The following is an 18667-nucleotide window of genomic DNA, read 5'->3' on the forward strand; positions in this document are numbered from 1 at the left end:
GAAGACTGCTAATAAAATGATAGTAAAAGAACAAAAGAACAATCATTTCTATAGAATTCTGCCTGACCTCAGACCTCAAGCAATTTACAACCAAAATACTTTTCAAGCGACACACTAACAAAGTGCAGTCAGAGTTGTAATGAAGGAAATGTAGCATCCTATTGCGCACTGCAAGGTGACATAAACAGCTGTGAGATAATGGACAGATAATTTAGTTTTTGTGATGTTGGTTGAGGAATAAATATTGGTCAGAACACAAGGGAGAACTCTACTGCACTGCTTTAAATAGTGCCATGGGATCTTTTATGCCCACCTGAGAGGGCAGACAAAGGGCCTCAGTTTTAATATCTCATCTGAAAGACATCACCTATGACAGTGCAGCACTTTGTCAGTACTGCATTGCAGTGCCAGCCTAGATTATGCATTCAGGTCTCTGAAGTCGGAGAGATCAGGGAGGGTGGCCCGATAAAAGGGTCTGCACTTTCAAAGTCAGCCTGCCTTTTCTCTTTTACTATTCTGATAGACTTGCCAGCACTGGACAATGACTTTCTGCCTTTATCTTGGTCAGCACCGTGTCCTCTCTCTCCAATGCTCCTGTGCAGTTCGCTGCTGCTGCCAACTTTGCATTCTTTCTGCTGCTGACACTGTGAGTGCCATCTCATAGTCTTCCACTCTGGTGGCTGCCGTTTGTCTGTCCCAATGCCAATGAGAAGTCCCTGCAATAACACTACCTCCTTCCTCATGACGTGTTTCCGACAGCACGTCGAACCCAACCCCCCAGTCTAAGATTGCACTCTGCTTCTGGAGCGAGCTGTTATTGAGCTTGATAAGGACCTTAAATGGCTAATTTAAAATGTCAGGTGGGCTTCATTTTTCGGCCTAATTGATAATCTGAGCATGTCAGTCCTGTATCGTGAAACCGACATGCCGCCCCCAACTCACCATCTGCAGCTTTTGAAAATCCAGGCCAAAGTTGGTCCCATTAAATAGTTTTGTTTTAATTGGCCTCTTTAACTTATAGAAAAGTTGTAGAAAACTGGGGCTAGATTTTCCAATGACAGTAGGGACTGAAGAAGGTCTGGGCACAATTTGAAAATCACGTTCCCGGAGGCTGGCACTGGATCCCATCTTTGAAGATGCGATCTTCAAAGGGAGGCCGGTGGGTGGGGGTGGGGGTTTGGGATTCCAAAACCCGCACGCTAAAGTTCTGCAAAGGAAACCCGACTGAGTCCGAATGCCGGGCCTGGAAGTGCGACCCGACCCAACCCAAACCCGAGACATGACATCAGGTCCCGATGGGTAAAGTACATGGGTAAAGACCTGCTACCCGACCCAACCCCGATGGGACCCGACGACATGTGTCGGGTTCGGGTCGGGAATTTCCCATATAAGGCATTGCAGCGCTTTACCACACGCCTCCAGATAAGTGCTTGTTGAGCTCATTGATAAGCTCATTAACAGGCTTCAGATGAGCGGGCTCAAATTTTTAGTTGACAGGCACGGGGGACACACAGCGTGTGGGACACATCAGGTTTCAGCTGGTGTGAACACATCAGGGAGCTGTGAGGGCTAATGGATACACTGGTCAACTCATTTAAAAGAGGGAGAATAATTGGTGGCACAGAGTTGTCATCACTGGTACTGAGAGGCTTGTATTTGTAAACAGTGAAAGATGGGAGTCGTAAGGGGGAAGTGGGGTTTCAGGCTGCTGGCATCACTTGGGCACCAAATGTTGGCAGAGGAAGCTCTGGTGATCAAACCAATGCCAGCTGAGGGAGTGGAAATGGGAGTAGGCTACTCTGGACAGAGTAGCAAGGAAGAGCTTCAACAGAGGCATTCTCCTAGTCAGAAGGAGCCTAGAGGAGCACAGCGGAGGGGGACTGCAAGGGGAAGAAGGCGCTACCCAAGCCATTGACTGTACCACCCATAAGTCAGCTACCTGCAAATGACGGAGAGGCAGTTCCATAGGACACAGCACCTATCCAGGCAGTGGGTCTTGGATATATGCGCTTTGGTCTACAATGACCTGAGACCTTGTGACACCCCACCCCCAGCAGCCCCTTACCTGAAGCTGTCAAGGTCACTGTAACCCTGAATTTTTCATGCTTCTGGGTCATTCCAGGAATCAGCTGTGGACATGGGTGGTATCTCACAGTTGGCAGCTCCTCATGCCATTAGGCAGGTCACAGATGCCCTATTCCAGAGGGTAGATGACTACATCCATTTTGACACAGATGGGCCTGCACAGGCACAAAGGGCATTGGGCTTTGTGTCCAGCAATGGATGCCGTCAGGTCCAGGGGTCATTGATTGCACCCACCTAGCCATTATGGCTCTAATAGACCAGTCAGTCAGATTGCTGAACAGGAAAGACTACCACTCATTGAATGTCCAGCTGGTCTGTGACCATAGGAATTGAATTCTGCAAGTCTACACCTGGTTCCCGGGAATCTATCATGACTCCTTCATCCTGTGAGAGTCCAAGGTGCTGCACCAGGTCCAGATCCAGAGTCTTTGGGTGGTTGCTGGATAATAAGGGTTATCCTCCGGGAAGGTGGATGCTGACGCCTGTCCGATACCCAGACACCGATGGAGACAAGCATCTCCTGACACAAAGTTGCATTGCACAGACCATTGGCATCTTGAAGATGCACTTCCATTTCCTTGACCGGTCGCGTGGTGCCCTCCAATGTGAGGCAGCTGGAGTGTCTCGTATTGTGGTCGTCTGCTGCGCGCTGCACAACATGACAGTATAAAGTGGACTGGAGCTGGATGAAGAGGAGGACTTGGAATGTCACTCCACCTCTGAGGAGAATGGGCAGGAGGAAGAAGAGGAGGAAGAGGAAGATGAAGGTAGCACTGCAGAGGAGTCTGGTGCCCAGGCATTGGAGAAAGACTGCCAAGGCTGTCCCAGGCCTCACAGCAGTTGGCAGGCTGGCCTGGCCACAAGGGCCATGTTAATTCAACAAAGTTTCACGTGAGTGCCAATCAGCCCCATGACAGATGACTCTGCAACTCACCTTCTATCAGAGAGAGAAGATATGCAGGGAGCATAGACATATGAAGAATCCCATTGTCACCTAAAGCCATTGAGAATGGGTTTCCATCACCAGCATTGCCTCACACCACAGACCATGCAACCACAACAGCCCAAGCACCCCCCACCACCCTACCTTTAATCCTCATTTCACTTTTCTCAACAATCTTTAAAAACATACAAGTCTGATCGAGATCATCAAAAGTTTTCAATATAACAAGATAAATCAATGACAAAACAGAGAACTTCACCCAGGTGGCCCATCAAGTGCAACTAATGGCATGGCACCTTGCACTCACACCCACTCCTACGAGATGCTCCCCTGTGGCAGAGTATGAAGTGGAGGCAGCCTGCTCCATTGTATCAGCATTCGGCTGAGATGCCCATAGCTTGCGTCTTCATCTTGGAGGTGCATCATGGTAGGGGCAGCCTCTGTCACAGGGCCTTGCAGCATGGATGGTTCCTCAGTCAAAGAGGCCAAGGGGGCGAGGGATGGTCCCAGTGTCACCTGAGGGGTGCCCCTTTCACCAGCCTTTTCAACTGCCTCAGCCCTTTCATGGAGACCATGCGTGCTAGATGAGACCACAGGCTGGTATACATTAGGCATCCACTACAAGCTTCCCTGCACCATCCGCTGCACTGAGCGGTTAATGCTACAGAGCATTTCACTCTTTCTGTGCATGTCAGCGCACTGTTCCAGCATCCACTCTGAGTAGTGCTGCATGTGGCTGTCCAAGAGTTTGGCACTCTTTCAATGGAGGAGTTCAAGCACTCAAATTCCTGAGCCAAGACAGAGCAAATGTGCTGCAGAGACTCCTCCAATGTCTCAGGGATCTCCAATATTCAGGAACTCATTTGCATCTGATGCTCCAGAAAAACCTCCTTGTTTGTGACTCCTGAGGCCCAGCATCGCCGCCCGGCGGAGCATGGCGGTGACTGTCCTCTGTCCTCCAGGGGGACTGCCCACAGCTCACTCTGCTTCACTCTCCTCCTCCTGCTCACTTGTGAGGTACTTTTCATCCAGCACTCCCCCTTCTAATCTGGATTCAGACTCAACCAAGGTGAGTGTGACTGCACTGGTAGATGATGCGGAGGTATGATGTGATGATGCAGGCACTTTGTGGTGTCCCCACCACCACCACCCCCTGAGGAGACCAGTGACGTCTGTGCTGGACCACTCTGCTTCACCTCCACTGCAAGCTGTGTGGGAAACACAAGAAGCTGCTGATGAGAATTTGGGCAACTCTGCAGGTGCCTCAGCACAACCAACTCCATAGATGACAGTGGTTGTATAGCCACAGCGTGCATTGGGCAGGTGTTTCCTCTGTGCCCTTCACCTGAAGATAGAGCTATCAAATGACCCTGCTCTTCACGGCTTCCAGTCTTGCCATTGCAGACGGCCTACTGAAATGCACCCACGTAACATCAAGTGCCACCTCCACCATCAGTGCCAGATCATGAAGGTTAGCAACACCACCACCCATTTAAGCCATTTTGCACCTGTTGTGCGCTCACTTTTCCTACAGGATGACACAAGTATGCCCTCCTCACCTATTCCAGCATGGCTTTGAAATGATTTGTTGCGCTGCTATATAAAGCCCCCTTCTCAATTGTGCCCCATATGTGAGGGTGGCTGACCTCTCCGTGATGCAACTGGGCACTTTCTCTGACAATGTTAGGAAGACCAATGGCACTCAGTCTGCTCAGCTCACCTGCATGCTGCTGCATGTGGTGTTAGAGGCCTGTCACTTGGGTGTGGCTTGCCACTCACCTTCCCAGAGCTTACCAGGGCCCACTTCCTCCGTGTCGCTGTTTCTAGTGTGTACAGGCGTAAAGCAAACAGCAAAGATGATAACACTTGCAGCAATAATTGATCCCAATATCTGTACAGCAGGGAGAAATAAAGAACTTGCATTTCTACAAGCCCTTAATAAGTCCTCAGGATGTCCCAAAGTGCTTTAGGGACATATGAATGCACAAAACTGGCAAAGACCATTGAGGGCCATCTGACTGGTCCCAGTCTTCTGAAAATACCATTGTACCTGCCATGCCCTCTATCAAATTTCCCCTAGGTTTGTATCTTGTATAATAGGAATGCATGGCCCTTGCAAAATATGAATTTTTGTTGGAATCTTCACATTTTTGATACAATTAAGTTAAAAGCACACTATGGGCTGGATTTTGTGTAGGAGGCAGGGCTCCCAGCACCAGGCTGAAAAGACAGGGCAACCCTGTCTCTGCATTTTCGCAGCCTCCGCCCCCGTGCCCACTAACCCCACCTCCCCCCCCCCACCCCCCACCCACCAGAGCTATCCTCCAGTGTTTTTCAATTAAAGATTCACAAACTGGGATCCCATCCCTTTAAAGGCTCAGGAATCCTGCCTTCAAGAGATGTTGGCCAATCAGAGGGCTTGCTGCTCAGCAGTATCGGAAGCGCCATTGGGAGCGGTGGCCACTGCTGGTACGGCAGAGGACCTGACCCAAGCCCAGCACTGGAACCCTGAACAAGAGGTAGGTGAGGCAGGGTCGCCGGAGCCAATCTGGAAGACCCCGATGCAGAGGAGTGGGCAGGTGGTTTTGAAGTCTAGGAGAAGTGTGGTCCCGGGGGGTAAAGTTGTTCCCAGCGGGGATCCTCCTTGGGTGACAAATTGCCCACGGAGGAAAGCCCCACCCCTAAGCCCGCAGGGAGGGCGCCTCATTTTGCTAGGCACCTCTCTGCACAGCGGAGGACCCCTCCCGCCACTGGTAAGATCCCAGTAGCAGCTGGACCAGGCCGTTAATTGACCATTAATAGGACACATAAGGGCCTCAATTAGCCTCTGGGTGGTATGGCTGTCGTCGGCCTATCCCACCCCCAGGAAGATCACTTGGCAACGGGGAGGTGACAGGCCCTCTGCCCTGCCACTCCTCCCCCACCACCCATCGCGATTTTCTGTGCCCATCCCCACCTCCAACTTTGCCTCAGGGGGGCCCATAAAATCCTGGCCTATGATCCATGTGATACTATTCCATGTAAAACACTGACATTTTCATGTAATAATATACATTTTTATATTTTAATTTGTATACAGTGTATGCATTAAATAAAACAGCAAAAAGGGAGTGAAGAGGTTGCAACACAATCTTTGAGTACAGGTTAGTTACTCACGCCACCCACAGATGTGCAAGGTTAAACATTCTGGAGTTTGTACTCATCTGATGAAATTGGACACTGAATATATAAGTGATTAGGGCTCCATGAATTTTGAACCATTTAATTTAATAATGTTTCTAAGCTCATTTGGACTGTTAGGAAGATTTAACTCTTTTTTGATCCACAAGTTTTTAAATTTCTTCTTGAACAAAGTGCAGACTAAAAGAGATTTTGATGTAATTGATGTGAAGTGGTTCAGTAGAAGTAATGTCTTGCACAGAATAATTATAAATCTACATTGAACAAAGGCTATATGAAAGCTTGAAAGTGAAAGTAAACCTGACAGTATCTTATAGTTGTGTTGGCTTAAGATTATTGCAAAGTGCTGTGTTTCTTAGGATCACCTAAATTGCAACTGGAACCATCAGCTTTATGGTTGTTAGCAAATAGCTTACTGGTATTAGTTATTACATATCACAACTTCCGTACTAATTTACCTCACGACATTTATTATGAATTAACTTAGATAATCGTTGGTGAATATGTTTGATAATGCAAGTATGGTCTAATACAGTTTATTTCCTTGTTATTAATTTTGGGGTATCTTTGAGCTGATTCAGGTGAAATATTACAAGCTCAGGTTTACCATTACACTGTTCCAAGGTAAAACTCCTTTTACTCTGTGTAAACAATAAGAGGAAATGGCCTTATCTGATTCATCTGCACAGGATAAAGACATGCTAGGTCATGCGATACACCATCCAGCTAGGGCAAAGTGAGCTGTTAATTAGGTGCAGTTCACTTACATGCTGTCCAAATGGTAAGGATGGCCAGTGGCAAAACTGGACAATGGGAACAGAGCTGCTGCTGTATGATGGCTTGGCCGCAGGAGCTGTGGAGGCGTCTAAGGCCCAAGCAGGTGTCAAAGGCAGACCACACCACATGATATGCGGGACAGATGTGAATGGTATAAGGCAATGAGGTGCTAAGAACAGGAGTGACATGTCTTTTAGTAGGTTTTCATGTAGGCCGTGTATTACATATGTTAAATATTGTTATACTATCTGTAAAGTTAATTAGCTAATTAGCTAGGAACTAGTTTTTATGTGTAAGTGTTCCAGTGGGGAGAGGGGCCACATTCGCAGCTGTACTGGGGAGTCATGTTTTATGTTACACAACAACTGTTGAATCAGGGTTCTACGGCAGACGGCATGGTGTTGTAATAAACAAGACTGACTCCAGCCTTTTCCAAGTTTAAAGTGTGATTCTTTCCAACATCTGGGAACCAGAAAAACAACATAAAGACACCGTGGCTCCTGGGGTTTGTTAGAATTAGTAGCCATAGTGGCCTGCTTAGTGTGGGATGCACAGTCTTCACAAATGAGCCATCCAGAGGAGGGAGATGGGTCACATCTAGAGATTTTTGACTATTTTTCTGTAGAAGAATTTTGATGTAATTTGTATTAAAATGTTACATTGTTAGCATCGGCTTAGGGGTAGCTCTAGGGTTAGCACTCTCACCTCTGAATCAGAAAGTCAAGGGTTCATGTCCCACTCCAGAGACTTGAGCACATAATCCTGGCTGACACATCAGTGCTGTACTGAGGGAATGCTGCATTGGCAGAGATGCTATCTGTCATATGAGATATTAAAGCAAGGCCCTGTCTGCCCTCTCAGGTGAGAATAAAAGATCAATCCAAACTATTGGAAGAGGAGCAAGGTAGTTCTTCCTGGTCTCCTGGCCAATGTTTATCCCTCAATTAACATCAACAAATCAGATTAACAAGTAATTTCTCCCAATGCTGTTTGCAGGACTTTGATGTGCACAAGTGGCTGCCATGCTTCCCTATATATAACAGCAACTACACTTTTAAAAGTATCTCATTGGCTGTGAAGCATTTTCAGATGTCCTGAGGTGGTGAAATGTACTAAATTTGGTATAATTTATATTTAAATGGTGCAAATCGATGTAAATTATGTTAGCCTGGATTTTGCAGTCAGCACTGAATGAATAGTGCTCACCATTCATTCCACTTACACTTGCTCACAGACTTTTGGTGGGCTTTGATATTGCGATTTGCAGTTATCAGACAGTCAAAATAGCATGGCACCCTCTACAGGGGACCAGGGACCTGTATAACAAGGCAAGCAACAGCACCTCTCCTTTGAAGAATCCCCAAGCAATTTTCACCCCCTAAAATGGGTAAGTCTGAGTTGGGTGGGATGTTAAAATGTTAAAAATCTGAATTGCAAACCCAACCCAAACACTTCCAGTTTTAATGGACATGAAACGGGCCACCAACCTGCTCCAGACGGTGTGTTTAAGGATCATAATGAGATTGTGTGCCTCATATTTAACTACCATTTTAAATTTAACCTTGTACAGCCAAGTTTTGCAGATCTTGGAAAAGCCACAGGCTAAAGGGAAGCCAGGATTGCTGGAGCCAGGAGGTAGGTGCCTTCTCTTTTACCCGCTGAATCAATTATACCTGCTTCACCAAACCTTGCAATAAGCTCCTCACCCCCAGTAGTAATCCCCAGCTCCACCTGACCCCTGAACCTCCCCCACAAGGCTTGCGATTTGCCTCTGACCTCCGATTGCCCCCCCAACCCCCATCTCGCCTGACCTGGCCACCAACCTCCAACCGCAGGGCGGCACAGTGGCGCAGTGGTTAGCACCGCAGCCTCACAGCTCCAGCGACCCGGGTTCAATTCCGGGTACTGCCTGTGTGGAGTTTGCAAGTTCTCCCTGTGTCTGCGTGGGTTTCCTCCGGGTGCTCCGGTTTTCTTCCACACGCCAAAAGACTTGCAGGTTGATAGGTAAATTGGCCATTAGAAATTGCCCCTAGTATAGGTAGGTGGTAGGGAAATATAGGGACAGGTGGGGATGTGGTAGGAATATGGGATTAGTGTAGGGTTAGTATAAATGGGTGGTTGATGGTCGGCACAGACTCGGTGGGCCGAAGGGCCTGTTTCAGTGCTGTATCTCTAAACTAAACGAAACTAAACAACCTGCTTCTGGCCTCCAATCTCTCTTGACTCTGGCCTTTGTTCCACCTCTGGACTCCAATCTCCTCCAATTCCAGCCTCCCTGATGTTGCCTGGGGCCATGCCCAGATCACCCCCTGCTCTGGCCTCCCCAATATTCCACATCTCGGGCTCTGATCTTCCTCACCTAACACATCCCTGTCCCTCCCGGCACCTTCTCCGGCTCCGTATTCCAATCTCCCAGCCCCCCTGCCACCTGAACTCACTAATCTACCCAGCTCCTCTCCACTACCTAGCTGCAGTCTAGCGCTGAAGACCTACCCTTGGGATAGGGAGCCAGCCATCCAATCTAGCTGGTTGGCTGCAGTCAGGTAATGGAGATATAAATGCTAATCAGATCCCGCCTTTAAATTTGGCAGGGCCTGCGGGAAATGCATTCTTCTGTGTTTCCCAACCACAACCCAGCTTCCCTCCCACCGCCTGTCAGTGAGTTAATATCCAACCCGGAGACTCTAAACTAGGAAGTGTAAGTTGGAATATTTAAACGAATGTAACATCATGTACAGAAAACAAAATAAAGAGGGGACAGAAAGATGGGATTAAGAGGAGAGACCAAATAGAAAAAAAAAGACTTAAATTTTTTTTTACAATCTCCAACAAAAATTAAAATCTGAAGAAATGAGACTTCATACTTGTAAAAGTTAATTTTTGGGGTGAGAGAGGTTGTTTGGCAATAATTAAGACTTAACAAGGCATTAAAAATTCTTACACTGGACAAGTTCTACCTTATGTCTGGTATGTTCAGTGTGTATTTAGTGTGTAAGTACCACAACATCATGCCCTTCATGTATTTGAATGCTGGTTCACTTGGCGGGGCACCAGTGCAGTGAAGGTTGTTGGGGAGCAGGGCAAATTGGACAGTAACCTCCTGATTTCCACGTTTAGCTGGACATGTGTGATCCCTGGAAGTTGTTGTCTGATTTACTCTGTAATAATGGTGAACGCTGGTAGCCTCACCATTACTTTTATTACAAAATGCAGGCCATTAAACTGTTCCAATTATGTTAAATTTAACTCACATGGGACAAAATCCAAAGAGCCCAAGTGAATATATAAATTGGTAATATGCTTTTCCTGGCATTGAGTCATTTTTTCATTTCACAAAGTTTAAGCCATTTAAAAAATTTGAGTTGCTGTTTAAAGTATTTCAAAAGAATGTTATGCATCAACTATTTTACTATTAACATCACAATGCACAATTTCAACCCCAAGGATATTTTTGAGAAATATTACAATGCTCACAATCTAACAGTATTCCACTCAGTATTTTTGTTGAGCTTGAATGAATTTTAATTATGCAACAGCTGTAGATCTCACCTGGGAATATCCTAATAAAGATGATGCTTGAATCTCAGTAGTTTCTGTAAAGAATGCTTTTCGTCAGCAGATCAACAGCTTTATAATGTCAAGAAAACATGCTGTGCCAAAAGAGAATTTTTAATTCATCGGTTGGAAACTTACATTAAACTTAAAAAGAAAGAAAGCTGGAATATTGCATACAACATTTACAAAGAATTTGCCACAGCTAAAAATGACCACCACCATTTGCATTTGAAAACCTTGCACATTCCAAGGCATCAAAAGTAGAGATACATGTCTAATTAGCCTCTACCCAAAACAATAGTTTGCCCTATTGATTGAGATACCTGAGATTGCTTTCATAAGCAAGACATTCAAAGCCATCCTGGGACATTAACAGTGAAAAGGTGAATCCCTCCAGTGGAACACATTGACATCATGAGACTTGAGAGATGGAAATTCCTAAACTTGAATCTCATTAGAAGGTACCAGAGAATACACTGAGACAGTCATGTGACCATCTGTCCATCTCTGTGAAAGCACGGAGTTTTCCTTGGACAAGCAGACAAGCCAGTGACTCATTCTGTGCAGAAGCCAGAAGGGCTGTCTCTCTCTCTCTCTCTCTCCAGGAGGTCTGGTGGAGCGTGCGAAGCCTAGCTGCCGGCTGCGAAATCCAAGACAAAGACACTGAGAAGGAAGCCCCCTGCTCAACTGTCTCCAAGGACAACTACCAATGCTGAATTTCAGGACCACGAATTCAACCGAAAGATCATTTAAGTCACCAGACCAACACAGACTGTGTATTATTTTTATTTGTTCTGGAGTCAAATCCAACACACATCTACTCATCACTGTAATCTATTTGTGTATATGTGATACTCGTGTGTATGTGTGTGTATGTGTGCTTGAAAGTGTAGCAGAATTTTATTATTTTTAAGTATGATAAACTCACCTCTTTCTTGTTTAAACGCAAGAAAACCTGTCTGATTGGTTCTTTTACAATCAAAACAAAGGTAAACAGTAAAATACTTACTGAAGTGGTAAGCGCATCTACTGTTTAAACAAGGAATAAACCCTGTTGCAGTGGAATAAGAAGAAGGACAAGAGGGGAGCTGTGGCCCCTCCTCAACTGATCGTAAAATGTAAAGATTGTGTTTTATTAAAAAACTGCAATATTTAATTGGGGGGGGGGTGGTCCCCTCTCTGTCTGGACTGTAGACATTGTAAATCACACAGGGATACACAAATTGGCTTGATAGTATTTCGATATTAGATTATCTCAATGGGACAAGGCCTTGTTAAGTAATTTGAAAGTGTTTCGCAAACATTCTTTTTTCTCCTATAAAATAATGCGATGACACAGCTTACTTTGTATTGCAAAAATATCACTAAGAAACCTGGGCAAAGCACCAAGTCTCATAGTGCAGATCAACCCCATGATCGAAAAGAACAGGAGAGGGAAGTACTGGAGCTAAATCAGGATATAGCGATAAGCTAGCACCAAGCCTGATTTTAAAAGCTTGAATACTGCCAAAGGGAAAAATCAGGCGGTAAGGAGTTGCTCAGTTTTGAATTACTCGGAAAGAATAATGCATGTGGTGCAGTGATAACAAAGATAACATGGCTGTCCTGATTAATCTTTCCTTCCAGTTTTGAATCAACTTCTCCTTTTAAACAAAGTAGTCAAGTTGACTAATTGCTGCATAAGAAATGTTGCTGTTTCACAGAAAAGAATTCACACTCATCAACATTTATTATCTTGTTTGATGACAGTCCAACCCTGTAAAAGGTAGTCAATTATGAGGTACAGCATACAATTGCTTGCGTGTTTAATCAGCCTCTAACTGTTCACTTGCATTTTATATGCAACAATATTTACAAACATACAAAAATGACAAGCAGGAAAAGACCAGCTAGTCCATCAAACCTGTCCCAAACTCATGATGACTGAAGCATCTTGACTAGACACTTGACACTTCCTATGCCCACTAGCACCCTGGCCACTACTCCACCCACCCTCCCCCACCCCGCCCAACCCCTGCTGACCGTCACTTGGCTAATCTCTTGGGAGAAGCAAAAAAAAACAATAAAAAACAGTGCCAATAGGGGGAAAAAATCTGGCAAATTCCTCTTTAGTGCCTGCCCCCCGCCAGCCCCAAGGTGAAGGAAATGAGTGCAGACTATCTAATTACCAGCAGACAAGCTGGAGAACCACATGATCAGGGCAGAGATTTTGGTTTGTTGAATTACCCACAAGCACCCACAAAGGCCATTGCCTTTATTTCCTCTACTTTGTAGACATTTTTCTTCCTACCTTTTTTGAAGTCCTCTGACAACAAACTATTCATCAGCCAACCTATTCCCATCTTATCAAAGGCAATCTGGACATGTTCAGCAGGAAGTGGTCAAAAGCATTGTCTATTAATCCACCTTCCAATATTTCAGGGAAATACATCAGATCATCTCAAAGTTTCTTCCAAACGAACTGTCCGAAATCAGGGGGATCACCATGGGAAGAATTGTAAGTACAAGACTATTTCCGATACACCATCAAAAACCACCAGCCTCAAAAAGTGTTGCATTAAATTATTAACTTACTTTCACATAGTCCAATGTCTCCTTCAAAATCCTACCTCTTGTGTTTGGAACCTGACAAATGATAACTGTGGCATTCTGTGATGAATGTTTTGAAACTATCTTTTATATTATTATTTTTATGGGGGGTAGCAGGGAAAGGAAGATAATTTAGGCACAAGGAAACTTTGCATATGAAAAGTTTCACTACAACTCTACTAGATTGAATAGCGGATATCTAATATAAAATACATAAGTCTGAGGAAGCAAGACTAATAGGTTGAAAACGATTGCAAAATCCATAATCTGCCCAGCTTCACTAGAGCTGTTGCTGTGCAACAAAGGCTCAACCAGTAAAGGAAATTACTAAGAAATCATTAACAAGACTGAAAAAAATCAAATATTAATATAATAACAATAATGAACTTAAAAATCTATAATCCTCTTGGGTTCTAACACATTAGTGTGTGTTTTTCTGCTGAGCTTCCTTCACAACTAATGACCCTTTGTATACCCAAATCTATAATGTGCACACCTTTCTGCTCATTACTGTTGTAAATATAGTTATGAAGAAATATATTCTGAAAGTAATTGGGTTAGTTCAGTTAATTAAACAAGAATTAAAGGCCAATAAGTAACAGCAGTGTCTATTTTTAATCATTTATTAAGCCTAAGACGCCGACAGCTTTCTCACGGTGATTATGACCAGGCTGAACAATACAGAAATTCCAAGAACAGCAGCAATTACAATGGCAGATATTGCTCCAGGTCCCAGTGATCCTGCAAAACAAAAACCTGTGTATCAGCATAGAAGAAGGAAAATGCATTTATCTAGTGTCTTTCACAACCTCAGGAGATCTGAAAGTGCTTTACAGACATTGAACAACTAGTCACTGCCGTAAGGTTGAAAACAATGGCAGCCAATTGTGCACAGCAAGGTGATAATGATCAGATCATTTGCTTCCAGGTTTTGGTTGAGAGAGAATATATTGGCCAGGCCACCAGGGTTAATTTCCCTGCTTTTCTCCAAAATAGTGCCATCTGAGAGGGCAGACGGGGCATTGGTTTAATGTCTCATCTAAAAGATGGTGCCCCTGATGATGCAGCACTCCTTCAGTTCTGCACTGTAAAGTCAGCCCAGATTTTTGTGCTCAAGTCTCTAAAGTGGGGCTGAAACCCACAACCTTCTGACTCTGAGTCCTACCCAGTGAGCACCAGCTGACACGTAACATAATAATCTTGATAAAGCTGCAGAACCTTGATGATTATTACATTTGTACTTTGATCAGTCTTGACATTTTTATTCCATTTTCTATTTACTTTCTCCTATCACATTTCACTAGCAAGCTGTTTTATTCCATATTATATTCTCCACCTTGGAGGCTTAGGCAATGCACATACCAATACCACTCTGCAATCTGTCAGTGAGAGGCAAGATGATGCTCCTAAAGAAAATTAGCCAGAGGAAAACTGCAGATTCCTCCCCAATTCCAGCTGACAAAATGCCTTAAACCATCTCAATGATGGCAACTTCAAGAAGCACTATCTTTTATGAGAAATTATGTAGCCATCTTTTCTCCCCCTTAGGGAAGTAGCGCAATAGAAACGTGTATCATTTTGACAATTGTATTACTCACAAGGAAATGGCATGTCAATTGTAATGTACATATTTGTAATCAGATAATAGTAGCTTTACAGAACACTTTTTCATGAAGATAATGTGTGTCCTTTTAACTCTCCAGCATGCAGCTCTTCAACACCAAGGAATTTATACATCAGGGAATTTATAAGTGATTGGCCTATTTTTATTACTCATGTCAAGATAAAGATCAATAATTTTTCTCGCATGAGTCAGACTCTAATTTATAATATTTAGACCACTTTCAATTTTCATTCAATCTCCAGAAGTTCCTCAGTTAATACTCCAAACTATTGGGAGATGATTTGCTATGGGTGGATTTGTTTGTGTTTACCATTAATTAGACTTGTCCTTGAATGTTTAGATTTTTAATTATTTTGTGTGATAGTTTGCTGAAAGTGCAAGCTGATATTATTGAAGCAAGAGAAATTGGCAAAATAAACTGTGTATCTCCTTAACTAATCATATTTTAGGATTGTGAAATTAACAGTGCAAGGACTGAGAGGGAAGTGTAAATTAGAGTGGATGAATTCAATGTCAAATCATGTGCAGAAGGAGAAATAAGGAGAGGAAAAGAAATATTGGATTGAGAGTTTTAAAATCTACATTAATTAAAACCTGAAGAAGTGAGACTTCACACTTGTAATAATTAATTTTCATTGCTACTGAGTTTGTTTGGCAGAAATTAACACATATCCCAATGCTAAAAGAGTAATCAGACTGAAACGGACAAGACTTAACTTTCTGTGGCCAGTTTAGTTCGCATCTATCACACGAATATAGCAGCTTCACTCCATTCAATTCCTTTTCAATGGCGAGGCAGACAGCAAGATGCTGCTTCTGCTAAACCAACACCGGAGCAACACAACTTGGATAACTATTTTTGGATTTCCACGTTTCACCATGCATCTACCCTCACCTGAGGTTGCTGTAGAATTTGCGCATAAATAATGCCAGCGTCATTAGCCTCGATGTTATTTTGACAACCAATCATGGGCCATTATGTTCTACTAATTTTGTTATAGCTATTCTAGATCTGTATCTCAACTTGTGCCATTAAAGAGGTAACTTTACAAATTTACAACTTGCATTGGAAATACGAATTTGTAAAATTATTCCTTGTAAAAATATACATGGAATTGACAGTTCATGAAATATTTTAAACAGCAGTATGTCTCTGTTCCTACTGATGGCATGCTGACAAAAAGCTCATTTGCAATCTTGTTACAATTACAGGACTAAGTGCTGCAGTGGATTAGACTTTCACCTCTGAGAGCTGAGTGATGAGATAACGTCTCCTCTGTGTGCTAACGTCAAGGATCCTATGTAAAAGGAGTTTAGGAAATTTTAATCCAGCTCCTACCAGGTAAAAGAAGGCAGCACAAAACTACTCCTAATTGAGCACTAAATTGGCAATCAATGGTGTGTACAGTAAAGTGGAAAAACATCACATTAATACTGTAGGGCATATGCTTCTGAGGTTGATGGTGAGCCATTTATTGAATAAAACAGACAGATCTTTATTTATTATGTAGCTATTCTAAACGTGAGCTGAGAGTGTTTGATGTTGATACTGAATTATCAAAATGGAAAGTGAAAATGACCTCTACTACTTGCCAACACCTCGGTGAGCACAAAAATTCACAAATATACTGTTAGTATATCCCAAAAGATCATACAATTAGATGTCATCAAATCCAAATAATAAAGGTTCTAGAAGTTTAAACTAGCTCCTCAGCAAATCATCAATATTTAGAGTGGTCCAGCTTGAACATACACAGAATTTTATATTTGAATCCCATCATGGGATTTTCAACATGGCAATTAAATCACCTGGAGAGAGGTGAGAATTGTGCACATCAAAATATGAGAATATATATCAACGGCTGCAGGACAGGAGGGAGTTAGAGAAGGGGAGAGCAGGGTGAGTGGGTGCAAGACAATGAAGGGATTTAAGCAGGAGGATGAGAAGTTTAACTTTGAGGCATTGGATGGCTGGGAGACAATGTAGATCAATTTGGGTGAGGGGACTTGGTGGGAAGTAGAACTTTTAATGAACTGAAGGGTACCTGGGATGGAGAATGGTGTCTGTCCAGGAAAGCATTGGAATAGTCAACACTGAAGGTGACAAAAACATGAATGAGGGTTTCAGCAACAGATGGACTGAGACAGAGGTGGAGAGGGCAATGCAGCAGAAGTAGAAGTAGCCAGTCTTTGTGATGGATAAGATATGGGGTAAGAAATTCAACTGGGGGTCAAATAGGATGCCATAGTTGGGAACAGTATGGTTCCTGGCAGTGGCCAGGAAGAGAAATGGAATTGGTGGCCAGGTGACCAGGGAGCGCTAAAGATGATGGCTTCAGTGTCATGCACTAGTGAAAGAGAGACAGACTGAACAAACAGACCCTGGTCCAAATTGTAAGCACTAGAGATGTAGTCAAAAAAAATTTATAAACAAAGTATTTGGTGATTGGATCCAGGAATGGGCTCAATGTCCAGATAAGAACCAACACAGTCTTCTTCAGTCACATAATTTATCAAATCATTTGGTAGATGTGCCTTTACTTGCTGACATCTGTCCCTTGGCTCCCTTTGGCATTTACTTTTACCTGCTGGGCTAGCTGAGATTAGAATCTCACAAGTGCAGTTTCATTGTACAAACACATGCCCTACCACAGTGATATGGCACATTGGAGCAACAATGTACTCAATATGGATGTAGGTTCTAAAGCAAAGTGTGTTCAATTGTGTTACAACCAGGTGAGAAAGGTGTCTAGGGGACGCTGTCAGCCTTCATGTGGGCTTACTGTAACAGGGTTTGATTTTAAACACACCATGTTTTGAGCTCCCCCTTGGTGAATTCTTGTTCACTGCTTTCCAATTATAAGGCAAAGAAATGAGAACAAAGAGGCTTTCTTAGGTTTAAAGAAGAAAAGTGAAATTTTATTAAACTTAAACTACAAACTCTAATTTGGTTAATGCCTATGGATACACGCCATGCCCCACGCTAGCATGCATACGTGATACACATGCAAACAGAGGCAGAAAAGAGCCGAAGAAAGATAAAGTGGAATAGTTTGAGGCAATCTCTGACGAGGGCTTTTTTGTTATTGTGCTTCAAGCTCGCTGTGGAGTCCTTTTGTAGGTTGATCTTGCTTTTCGTTGGGGCCCAGTATTCTTCTTAAACCTTGTTCACTATAGGAGACTTATCTCTCTTGGGGTTCATGTATCTTCAGTGTGTTTCAGTTCCGTGAGAAAGAGATGGAAGCAGACAGGAGAGGCTGCAGCAAGTCAGCCAGGAGACCTCAGTCCAGCAGCAAACAGCTGAGTTCAATTCCCTGTGGCGAGTTCAAAAAAACCTGCAACAGCCAGTTAGTCATGTGACCAGCCGGCTAACCAGTCCTGGCCCTTGTGGATTGTCTTTTCCTAGCAGGCCTTGGAATGTCTCCTCTATACAGAACATCTGGTGATCAAAGGTCCATTGTGGGTTAAACTGGAGTAGGGAATAGCCCCTTTTCAAGTACTGTCTGTCAAATGCAAAAATGTCTTTCCAGCCAGTCTGGCAGCTCTTGTAATAGGCCTTCTCTTCTTCCCAGCAACAATTTGAAATTGAATGTCCATGTGGTGAAATGAATGTGCCTCATTCTTGGCAGGTGGGGACCTGCATGACACATTACAACAAACACATGTAACAATAATTAACCAATTCTACAAATGCAGATTGTGATTTCCCATTTTACCTTTCTCCACAGGTTCCGAGTCATCTGGAAAATATCCATAGTCTGAGGTCATTGAACTGTCCTCCACAGAGGTTCCAGGTGTGACTGTCTCAACTGCACCTCCACCTGAGGATATTTCCAGGGCTTCACTAGGAGGAGCCAGAACAAGAGTTCCCTGTACTTCAGATGTGAGACCTGCAAGCACACAGTTTTGCAAAT

General features: G+C 43.7%; 2 protein-coding genes across 2 annotated transcripts in view; one reads left to right on the top strand and one right to left on the bottom strand.

Annotated features, from left to right (window-relative positions):
• Window positions 1-8622, top strand: part of LOC137375224 (G-protein coupled receptor 35-like) — a 47671-nt gene extending 39049 nt beyond the window's left edge. Inside the window, exon 3 of the transcript XR_010975955.1 lies at window positions 8556-8622. The gene's annotated coding sequence lies outside the window, so the exon portion shown is untranslated. The remainder of the gene's footprint in view (window positions 1-8555) is intronic.
• A 5138-nt stretch (window positions 8623-13760) lies between these two features.
• Window positions 13761-18667, bottom strand: part of snorc (secondary ossification center associated regulator of chondrocyte maturation) — a 35897-nt gene continuing 30990 nt past the window's right edge. Inside the window, exons 3-4 of the mRNA XM_068041645.1 lie at window positions 18470-18643; window positions 13761-13870 (exon numbers count right to left, since the gene is read on the bottom strand). Coding sequence (XP_067897746.1) covers window positions 13761-13870; window positions 18470-18643 — 284 coding nt within the window. The remainder of the gene's footprint in view (window positions 13871-18469; window positions 18644-18667) is intronic.

Source organism: Heterodontus francisci, chromosome 11 (genome assembly GCF_036365525.1).
Source record: "Heterodontus francisci isolate sHetFra1 chromosome 11, sHetFra1.hap1, whole genome shotgun sequence".
Classification (NCBI taxonomy): Eukaryota; Metazoa; Chordata; class Chondrichthyes; order Heterodontiformes; family Heterodontidae; genus Heterodontus; species Heterodontus francisci.